General features: G+C 51.2%; 1 protein-coding gene across 1 annotated transcript in view; it reads right to left on the bottom strand.

The window, feature by feature from the left end:
* NPTXR (neuronal pentraxin receptor) overlaps positions 1-10326 on the bottom strand; it is a 30646-nt gene extending 20320 nt beyond the window's left edge. Inside the window, exon 1 of the mRNA XM_007454107.1 lies at positions 10306-10326. Within this exon, the coding sequence (XP_007454169.1) occupies positions 10306-10326 (21 nt within the window). The remainder of the gene's footprint in view (positions 1-10305) is intronic.
* Between the last annotated feature and the right edge of the window lie 1271 nt (positions 10327-11597).

Raw genomic sequence — 11597 nt, 5'->3', positions numbered from 1 at the left:
CCAGTTGCTGGTGTTCATTTTTTTTTTTATTTATTTGAGGATTCTTAGTTCTTGGTCAGACTCTTTTTAGGGCTTTTTTTTTTTTTTTTTGGCTGCGCTGGGTCTTAGTTGTGGCATGCAGGATCTTTAGTTGCGGCGTGTGGGATCTTTAGTTGTGGCATACATGCAGGATCTAGTTCCCCGACCAGGGATCGAACCAGGGCCCCCTGCATTGGGAGCACGGAGTCTTACCCACTGGACCACCAGGGAAGTCCCTAGAATGACTTTTTAAATCTATGATATGAGCGCGTCATGCTCCTGCTTACAAACCTATTAGTGGCTCCCCATCCCCATCCCTTTGTGGAATAAAGTCCAAATTCCTTAAGAGGCAGTATTACCTAGTGGTCAAGGGCATGGATTCTGGAGCCAGAAGGCCTAGTTCAAACCCTGCCTCTAGCTGTTACCGGTTGCATGACCTAGTTTCCAAAGAGGGTAAAGTCTCAGGTCTTTGATAGTTCCTGACACCCTCTCTGTGCCTCAGTTTCTGCAATCTGTAAAATGGGGGAATAAGAGTACGTGGAAAGCCTTAATAAACGTTGGGCCTTATTATGTTAGCTTCTCTTGGTTTATGAGACTGTTGGTAATCTGGACATGGCTCGCCCTTCCAGCCTCATCTCCTATCCTCACTGGCTGGAGCAGTACCAAACTGTGCATAATTCTCCCCAAACACCAGAATGTCTCCTATCTCTGCCTTTGTTCACGCTGTCCCCTGCCTGGAAGGTCACCCCCTCCTTCTTCCGTGATTCATCTCTATCCCCAGCATCCAGCATGGGGCCACGCCCAGGGCAGCTGCTTTTGGTGAATGTTTGTAGAACTGTTTCCTCCACGGGCAACCCTGGCTTCTGCTGGAGGTGGAGGGGGGAGATTAGGACAGGGGCTAACCCATCTCTCTGGGGCTCTGGGAGAGACCCGCCTTGATCCTAACACAGAATTCCTCAAGAGGTAGTCAGAACAGGATTCTCAGGGGAACTTCCATAAGACTGCAATAGTCCTCACATCTTCCCTCTAAAGCTCACGTCTCTGAGGTTTTTATTTCTTTACTTTCATTCCATCCTTAGGGAAAGGGAATTCTGCCCTAAATGAACAAATAGAGTCATTCATTCAAAATATATGTTTGGAGACCAACTTTGGGTGGGGCATAGTGCCAGGCACTGGCGAGAGCTGGAAACAAGACAAGCTCACAAGTTTTATATTATAGTGGGGAGGCGAGCGGTAAATAAATGAATAATTAAATAAACAAGTTAATTTATTATAGGGAAATTTTAAAAGTGACATGATAGAAAGTTATAGGAAGTGTGTGTGGGGTGGGGAGTTAGGAGATGGGCATTACTTATAAGGTTGTCAGAAAAGGTGTGCATTTGAGCTGAGACCTGAATGACCTGAGAAACCAGCCATGTAGAAACTTGGAGAAGGACTGAGTGTTCTAGACAAAGGGAACAGCTAGTGCAAAGGTCCTGAGACAGAAATGAGTTTGATATATACCAGGAACAGAAAGAAGGCCAATGGAGTTGGAGCAGAGTGAACTCCCGGGGAGAAAGGAAGCTGGAGAGGAAAGCAGGGTGAGGTCATGTGGGCCTTTACAGGCCAGGGGAAGGGAATGGGTTTGATTCGAAGCCCAACTGGAGGGCTTTAAGCAGGAAAGTGACACCATATGGTTTGTGTTCATAAAAGGTCAATGGTAGTTGTGTGGGAGCTGGGTCATAAAGGGATAGGAGAGGAAACATGGAGACCAAGTAGGGACCATGCAACCATCCAGATGAGAGGAATGAGAGGTTTAGAGGTCATGATGATGGAGAGAATTGGGTGGATTGTGGATTGATTTCAGAGGAAGAGTTTGTTAGTTGGGTCCTTCGGGAAGCACACTGACATGGCATTAGACATGCAAGTGGTTGACTGGGGGCTAAAGCCTGGGAAAAATAAAGAGGAGAAAGACGAATTGGGAAGGTTGAACCTCAGACCTCCATGCAGATCTGACAAAGCCTTGGTCAACTTAACTGGGTGCTCCAGGGCCAACAGTGCCCATCAGGGAAGTTTTCACTGGGCAGAAATGCCCAGTCCCTAGTATCCTTTTCATGCCCAGTCATTAATTGGGCACTACCCCAGAAGAGGGTGGCTTCAGTTCAAAAGCTGGGGTGATGTCCACACAGAAACCTGCATGTGGTTGTTTACAGAAGCTTTGTTCATAATTGCCAAGACTTGGAAGCAACCAGGATGCCCTTTGATATATCCAGACAATGGAATATTATCCAGCAATGAAAAGCCATGAAAAAACAAGGAGGTACCCTAAATGCATATTGCTAAGTGAAAGAAGCCAGTCTGAAAAGGCTACATACTGTATGATTCCAACGGTATGACATTCTGGAAAAGGGAAAACAATGGAGACGGTGAAAAGATCAGTGGTTGCCAGGGATTATGGGGGAGGGAAGGATGAATAGGCAGAGCACAGAGGATTTTTAGGGCAGTGAAACTCTCCATGATACCATGATGGTGGCTACATGTCAATATACATTTATCCAAACACATAGAAAGTACACCACCAAGAGGGAACCCTAATGTAAACTAGGGACATGGGGTGATAATGATGTGGCAGTGTAGGTTCATTGATTGTAACAAATGTACCACTTTGGTGCAGGATGTTGCTAATGGGGGAGGCTGTGTATATATAAGGGCAGGGGTTGTATGGGAAACCTCTATACCTTCTGCTCAATATGCTGTGAACCGAAAACTGCTCTAACAAACCAACCAACCAACCAACCAAAGCCGTGATGCATCCTGAAGTAGCCCTCCAAGGCTGCCACAGCTCACCCCTTGCCCCGTGAAGATCTGCTTCTCCACACACGACCAGGGAGCAGCCCCTCTGAGGTACCCTGGGCCTCTCTTCCTTAGGGGACATTTAGAAGTGGGGGTGGTAGGATGAACCACAGCCCCCATCACAGTTGGTCTCGGGACCCCAAAAGGAATTCACTGTCTCCCTCCTCCACCACTGAGTCTAAATTCCCCCTGCCTTCTGTTTTTAGCTCTGCTGAGTAAAGCGGGGGAAGAATATTCTTTCCTTCCCTAGCCTAGTAAAGTCCATGCACAACATATCTGCAAGCAGGGGAGGGAGGAAGCAGAATCGTATGGGGGCAATTTCAGACTATAATAAGGTCATTGCTAAAAGAATGGGGGATTGGGTGCTAGTTAGGTAACTAGTTTCTGCCGCAGGCACAACGCAGAGCCAGACTTTGATCTCAGGGCTTAGGGTGACCGACTCACCCAGTTTCATCACTGCAGGTCCTGTGTCCCAGGAAATCTCTCAGTCCTGGGCAGATCCGGCCAGTTAGTCATCCTAACTATCCCCAAATCGCACTCCGTCAGTGCTGGTACCACATGACTCTCTCTCTCCCTGCCTTCCTGAGCCCCCGGGCTTCCCTCTACTACAGGATCTCCCCCTTTACCTGTCTCCTGAAGGAGTGTGAGCTCCTCAAAGGCAGGGACCAGCTGTCATCCTCATCTCTGGGTCTCCGGCCTTGTGGATACTCAAACTCCCAGTGAATGAAGACAACGCCTCTTGGGCTGTGCTCCTGGGCCAAAGAACTTCCTTTCCCCAGGGGGTGGGGCGGTGGGGGCTGAGGACAAAGAGAGCTTCCTGTGCCCATCCTGGACATCCCCATCGCAAGGGTCCAGTCTCCATCCAGGGATGGGCTGTCCCTGGACTAGAGCCACCTCAGTTTCCTCATCTAAAAAGTGGGGCCATGGTACCTACCTCATAGGATTGTAATGAGAATTAGAAGACCACATGAGATGTCATATATGAAACCTCCCAGGGACTCAGGGGCAGGGACCAGTTCTTACCATGCTGCTTTGTATTCCCAGGGCGCTCAGTATGCCTGGCACTCAGTAGATGCCCAGTACATGCTACCTGCTTCCTTATTTATTCCTAGCCTGTAGTAGGTGCTCAGTAAATGTTCATTTCCTTTTTTACTTCTTTACCTTGATTCCCCAGGTACGTACAGTGCCTCCCTCCATAGTTGCTCTACCCTTTCTTCATTCCCCTCCCACCCCCTTTCTGAGCAGAGTTGGGGAATCATCCAGACTAAGGCTCATATATGTGTTCAATCAACACATCCCAGACTGGGGCCTTCCGGGGGGAAGCAGGGCTCCGGTAGGGCCCAGAAATGTTTGTATTTTAGCAGCAGATGCTGGGATTAGGAGCCCAACCAGAGAGGAGGGGCAGAAGCCTCGGAAGAGAGAGCTTTCCTCTCTGGGGAAGCCCAGAGAGTTCCATCCAGGGTTTTTACTTCCCTGGAAGCAGCGAAAGGAGCCAACCCACCTCTCAGGCTCGGGCAGGAAGCGAGGACATCTGTTCCCAGCTCAGGAGGGGCTGAGAAACAAGGAGGAAACGGGTGTCCTCCCTGTGGGGGACCTGGGAGTTGGCTGGAGCGTGTGTGCTTGAGTCCAGGCCCAGCTAAGAAGGACCAGAGGAGTGGCTGCCTAATAAGGCTGCATCCTCTCTCTGAGGCTGTAAGGGCTGGGGCCGGGGCTCTCACTGTCTCACCAGCATCCCAAATGCTCCCAGTTCCTCCTCGCCGTACTTTTTACCCTGCCAGATCCTCACCTGTGGCAACCCTGGAACTCTGTATTCTAACCATCCCTATTTCACACATAAGAAAGTTGAAATCAGAAGGGTTCAGCAGTTTGACCAAGGTCCCCTGGTCACTGGGTGTACACCTGGAATTTGAACCCAGAAGTTTTCAGACCCCTTGTGGCATGTTCTCACTCTAAGAGTCAATCAGCCCCTGCCCCGTGAGGAAACAGTACGTCCTGGGAACTTCCTTCCGCCCTCAGCTTAGTGCCGGCCCCTTTTCCTGGCGTTTCCCTGACCCCAGGAGCCCGCCTAAACCCATCAGCCACTGCAGCACCCCTCCTGCCCTCACCAGTGGCCCCAGTGCCAGTTTCCGTTGCACTGATCTGTAACTTGCGTTCCCCACAAGTTCAAGAACTTCTTGAGGTCTGGGACCGAGGCTGCTTCCTATCTGGGTCACTGGCACCCAGCCTGTGTTCAGGATGTATTTGCTTCACGCACGATGGAACCTCAGGGCCAGTGGCCATTACTCTAGCTCCTCTAGAAAAGGCAGTTTTTTGATGACTCCCAGGATTTTGCAGGCACTGCACTTGGAGGTGGGAAAGCTGAGTTTTAGGGAACCTTCCTTTCTTAGTCTGTAAAATGGGTATGGGCAGTCCTGTGCTGCCTACAGATATGACGAAAGAGGAAAGGCTTCCTGATGAAGGGGGATCAGGGGCAGATGGACACTGCAGGCTCAGGCAGAGGTGTGTGATGGGGCTAGAGGCTAAGGGGGCGGGTACCTGGGGCCTCACCTGGATGGCTGATCACGTGTGTCCAGTGAGGAACCAGGGGTGCCTGGCAGCTACTCCTCAAATACCATCTGTTTCCTGATCTAGCACTGGGTGCCCAAGGTGGTCCCTAGGGGAAGGTGGGGGCAGGTTGGGGAGACCCTCCTAGAGGCTAGAAGAAGGCAGAAGGCATGAGACCAGGGTAGAGTGGGCAGTCCTGCTGGCTGGACCCCTCCCTACTCCTGCCTGCCAAGCCTGCCAGCTCTCTTCTCGGTCCACCGTGGGGTGGGTCCAGGCTTGGGTCTCTCTCCTCACTGAAGTTTGTCTGCCACCAGCATTAGCTGTAGCCACAAGCAAATTGTACCCACACACAATTTATTTTTCAGATACAGAAACTGAGAAGCAGGGAAGGAAAGGGACTTTCCCAAGATTACACAGCAAGAAGGAAGCATTTGAGAATAATGATGATCACTAACACTGAAATGCTTCTTACTATGCTCCTAAGGGCTTTATATGTAATCATTTAAAGACTCACAAAACCGTGGTGGAATAGACATGCTGCTATCACGATCCACATGCTGCAGATAGTGATGCTGAAGCACAGAGAGGTTAAGCAACTTGTTTCAGGTGACTCAGCTGCCAAGTCAAGGAGCTGGGATCCAAAGAGAGACATCCAAGCTCATGACCACTAGGATAGACTGTCTCTGTGGATGAAAGCACAGTGCAGGGAAGGTGGTTCTGGCAGGCCTCAGCCCGGTAGACTAGGAGGGGTTCAAGGGTCAGTTGGAACAGGAGAAGAAAGTAAAGGGGCCTGTTAGGAGGCTGAGGCAGTGAAGGGAGACACAGGATGAGCTGTGCTTGGCGGGCAGCAGGCAGAAAGAATTTTACCCTTTCTCAGTGGCTGCCTTGTTAACCTGTTCTGTTGACCCAAACTTCCCTACCTCTGGATGAGATCCTAGGCATATCTCAGAGCTTGTTCAGTCACTTTTGGGCTTTATCTTATTTTTTAGCTATTAAAATAGTCGGGTCTAATAGCAAAGCTCTAAGCTCTAGTCAAAGCTCCTCTCCCCCAGCTCAAGTCTGCCTTAAGTTCAAAGACCTATATAGCAGGAGGAGGCACGGTGGGCTTTTCCTCTAAGACCCCAGTTTGGTCTGCTCTCCCCTTGCCCTTTCCCCCACTAGTTGCTTCTGGTTTCTCCAGGGCTGGAGCTTGAAGCAGGGAGGAGGGAGAGGTAACAAGGTAAGTCTGGCTTGGCCGGCTCAGGTGTCCTCAGGAGAGTCTATGTTCTCAGGTGGGTTAGGTGAGTGCCTGGGGCCTGGCTCTTTCTCCTTAGGGGCAATTTTTGTGGGTTCCTCAAAGAGCCTGCATCACTAGCGGTGTCCCACCTGCAGTTCCTACCTGGGCAAAGCATCCCCTGGCTGGCACTCACAACACCCCTTCAGCACCCGTCACTGGGGGTCCACCCAACACGAAGTCTTCTGATAGGATCACGTGCACCTTCCTTATTATTCCTCCCCACCCCAACCCTCTTGGGGCTGGATCCTAATTCAAAATGACCTCAAACCAGCCACCTTCTCCAAGGTTCCCCCTGGGACCCCAGGAAACATTCTTGCATCCTGGCCCCCAAATGCTGGGAGTGCAGACTGTCCCCAAAGCAGCTCAGTCCCTGTCTGCCTTGTGGAAACACGGGACTCAAGCCAGCCTCTCACCTTTGTCCCTAGTCGCCTCACCTCCCAAATCCCAGCGGACACATGCCATGCTCCCGTGCTCTCTGAAGCTCCCTCACTTGGCTTGAGGTTGGGGAGTGATGCCAACTGTCTCTAAAGACAGTTCCCTCTCCAACCCCACCTCCCACATGGCTTCTTAGTCCCACCGCCTGGGAGGGCTGAGGGGCCAGGAGGATTTTTGTCCAGCTCCTCTGCAAGGCTACCCTTTGGAAGGGGGGTACTTGGTATCCATTGTCCCTAGCTTTGGGGTCTGGACTGGAGCGGGCAGCAGGGCTGAGGAAGAAGGGAGGGATTGGAGTGGCTTTTCCATTCTGGGGTCAATGAGTCACGATGCTGGGGACTAGCTGGGAAGGGCTGAGTCAAAGACAAGATGCAGGGTTCAGGCCCCTGTCAGGGAGGGTGGTGAGTCAGGCAGCTGTGGGGAGTGCCAATCTGCAGTCCAGAGTTTGGTTTTGAGCGTAGAGTTTGAGGGCATCACATGGAGATGCAGCAGAGTGGTTGAAGGCACGGACGTTGAAGTCGGGGCTTTTGGATTTCAGTCCCAGCTCCACAGGTTAGCACCGCCTGGAGCAAGTGACCCAACTTGTCTCTCCAGTCTCCTTGGCTGTACCATGGGAGGGTTAAGGCCGGAATGAAACTCCAGTGGGCAGCTCAGAGCCTGGCCCGTGGAGTCCTCAGCAGAGTTCCCTGCAATCTCACGAAGAAGGGAGTTATTACTCCCCCCCCCCCATTTTATAGATGGGGAAACGGAGGCACAGAAGAGATGAGCAATATGCCCAGGGTCCCACTCAGGCAGGCAGTCCAGCTCCAGTGATTGGGCCCTCACCTACTAGGCTACACAGGGAGGATGCTAGCATGGTGGGTGAGTATGACTGCGTGGGTTCAAACCCCACCTCTACCACGTAGGGATTTTTGAGCAAGTTATTTTGCCCTTCTGAGTTCAGTTCCCTCGTCTATATGTTGTGGGTACTGTGCTGTCTGGATTGTGAGGATTTAATGAGTCAGTCCTTGCGAAGTCCACCCTGTATGCATTAGTTATCCTAGAGTCACTCTGAGATGAAAGACAATTGGGGGAAGCCCTCTCCTCCATTTTACAGAAGAGGTTACAGAGGCCCAGAGACGGTGATTGACCAGCCTGAGATCACACAGCTGACAGAGCTCAGACTTGTCCACTGTTTTCCTACCATCGTCAAGCCGTTACATGGGAGGAGGGCATCCAGAATTGGTGAGCAGAAGGCTAGAACTCCGGGACGGGAAGTCAGAGGAGTGGTTGACTCTGGCTACATGGATCAGGAAGATGGCCCTTCTTACCCATGTGGTGCTTGAACAAAACCCTTTCTGACCCATCACGTTCAGTCCTCCCAAGTAACCGTGCCAAGCAGGGAGTCCTGGCCTCTTTTAATGCTGAGGAACACCGAGGCCTTGAGAGGGGAGTGTCCTGGCCACCTGAACCTGGACAAGGGTCTCTTCACAGTGCCTGAGTTGTGAAAGGCAGGCAGGCGATGAGCAAGGGAGGGGGCCAGGGATGGGGAGGGCAGCAAGACTCCATCAGGACGCTACTGCCTGGAAACCGAGCTGTGAGTGCCTGCAAGGACTGCCTAGGGAGCCAGTGAGATGACAATCACTCTAATGAGTCCCTGTGGGGACAGAGTCCACGTGTGCCTCTTCCAAAGTGTGTCCTATTTCCTGGCTTGCAGATGGGAGTATCAGAGCCTTAACAGAGAACCCCTAGGGACCTCCGAGTCCACCCCAAAAGAGCATATTGCTCGTCGGCATGGGGCCTCGGCATTATGACACAGCACTGAGAACCCCTGCCACCTGCTCTGTCCCATTTCCATTAGCCCACCTTGGCTCTGCATAAATGTTTCCCAGACCCTCTGGCTCATAAAGGCTGATGGCTGTCATTTAAATGCAGGCTCATGTCTTTGTCACACACTGAGCTCATTTTTGGAAGAGACAGAGAAGAATTTGGTCTTTTGCTCTAATGATCACATCCCGTCTAGAGACCAGGGAGGGACCTGTTCCCACCCAGTTTCAACTCACACTGGCTGTGCTCCTCCGGTGCGACTGCCTTCTACTAGCAGTTTTACATCCATCCTGGAATCTCATTGTTCTAAAGAGATTTCAGACGTCTGGGGAAGGAGCAAGATGTAGGTGAATGAGAGATCTGGGTTACCGTCCAAGTACACGAGGTTTTGTCTTTTAGTTATAATTTTGCTGTTGGTTTTTAACTTCTACATGATCTGTGATACCAACTTCTTGAAATTTATTGGGACTTGCTTTATGTCCTACTACATGATATTCATGGACATTTTTGGAAATCTTCAATGTGTGTTTGAAAATAACATGTCAGATGCAGGATTCTATATATGCTGTTTGTTGTTCTGCTGTTTGTGGCTTGCTTCTTTGTAATTTGTTTTGTAATTTGGGATTGCGAGCTCATGTTAACAACGGTTTTATCTGTGAGTATCCCACGTGGCCTTTACTATGGGAATGTCCCTCCAGAGAGGGATATGCTCTGTGGGTGTAACTCACTCCACATTTGCTTTTTATATTAATTTCCAGACTTAGGAGTTCTGGGACTGTGTGGGCAATGCAAATCCAAACCTCAAATTTTGTCTGAGGGAAGGTCTAGAGTTATAATTTCTCAAGAGAGACTCATTTTAATTTTTCCCACAGAGCCAAAAATGAGCCAACTTCTTTGACAACTCCTTCTGCTTTTTGCAAAAGGATGTTTTTTTTCGTTTTTGTTTTTTCCCCACTTGGTCTTTCACTGAGGATACGGGTCCAGCTTTACTCAGGTGTCTTAGTTCCAAATCTCTCTTGGAAGGGGCCCGAGGCCTTGGCTCCCATCCCTACATAGATGTAAAATCCAAGCTTCTTGGTTACCAAGATCGGCAAAGGCCAACACCTCCCCACCCCTGTCCCTGTGCCACCCATCCTGCGGGGCAGCCTAAGGATCGGCATCTGCTTGTCACCCCGATTTTGGCTTCCTCTTTGTTTGTTTTTGGTCCCCAGGGATTTCTTTACTCTCTTGGAAGCTCAGTTGGGTGTTTAAAAGAATGTTCTATTTTCTTTAGTATCTCTAAGTATTGTGTTGAGCAGCCGGCTCTTCAGAAGCTTCTATCCATCACGCCCAAGACCTGGGTTCCACTCTTCTGCTTCTGAGTGGCCCTGGCAAGCCCCCCTGCCCCTCCTCCTCACCTGTCTGATGGGGTTCATCATCGCCCCAGCCACCTGCCTCACAACCTCACCCAGATGAAAGGCATGAAATTGGGAGGGTAGGGGCGGCAGGCAGGGCCTGGATCTCCCAGTGGCCTCAGCAGCTAAGCACCTAAGTCCTCATCCTGGTCCTTCCAGGATGTCTGGTGACCACTCATCTCAGAGCTGAAGTGCATCTGGGGGCAAAGACTCTTCAGCAAAGGGACAGATTTCTCCAGCAGCACCTGGGAGGGCAGGAGTCTCAAATCTCTGGATGAAAATTCCTCCTGGCCCCTCTGTCGGATTCGCACCCAAGGTGTCCCAAACTGCACTCAGCTTCACCCAGGCTGATTCCTCTGCCGGTCCCCCAGCCTGTGATGCCAACACCCACTCATATGCCTACACCAGATACCCAGGAGGTTTTCAGAGGGCCCCCTCTCACAGCACTCAAAGCCAATCACCAAATCCTCAATATTCTAAATCTCTCTGGCCACTTCCTGTCAACCCCACTGCCTCGGCCACGTCCAGGTCTCATCATAGCTCATGAGGTGATTTCAAGTCCCGGCCTTTGTCCCTCCTCTGACTCAGAGGCTCAGATGTCTGGAGGCCAGGACTCCTGCTCACCCGCTGCTCCCTTCCAGGCCCCACCCTCTGGGTGAGCTATCCTTGTGGGGCCTCTCCCAGCCAGAGGCCTTTGTGAAGTGTGAACACTCAGAAGCCAGCAGCCTGAACAAGGAGGGTGCAGATGGGCACACAGGCTTGGGATCTGGTTGAGGGGGGCTCGGCATTTAGATGCTGCCACTCTGACCCACCCCCTTCACTTCAGGTACAGCTTAACAAGGACAGAAAAACCATTACACTTTCAGCTTCTATGAAACGACTGAATAATTTTGCAAAATTGTCATTCTCATACCGTCTCAACCCCTACTCTCTACACCTTGCCCCAAATCCTGAGCTTCACCCCATGGCTGACCCGCACTCCTGGTGACGCCCAGGAATAGGGCGAGGGACGTGGGTGGGGGATTGGTCAGGCACTGCCTGGCAGACAAGCCCCACGATGCCAGCACCGCATGTACAGCGCCCTCACTGACCTCAGACGGGGCACGTCGGGCTCCCTGAGCCAAGTTGCGTGGTCTTGCCCCGTCCTCGTCACGAACCCTCCCATCCACCTTAAGGAGCTGCCATAGTCACACTCATTCATCTGCAACTAATAGGCAGACATAGCTGCTAAGAGATGGCAGCAGGACTCGTGATAAGGGACAGTCGTGACACTAATCCCTGAACGCACCTGCCTC

The sequence above is a fragment of the Lipotes vexillifer genome, unplaced genomic scaffold (genome assembly GCF_000442215.2).
Source record: "Lipotes vexillifer unplaced genomic scaffold, Lipotes_vexillifer_v1.1 scaffold382, whole genome shotgun sequence".
Classification (NCBI taxonomy): domain Eukaryota; kingdom Metazoa; phylum Chordata; class Mammalia; order Artiodactyla; family Lipotidae; genus Lipotes; species Lipotes vexillifer.
This window is presented reverse-complemented; position numbering and strand designations above follow the sequence as displayed.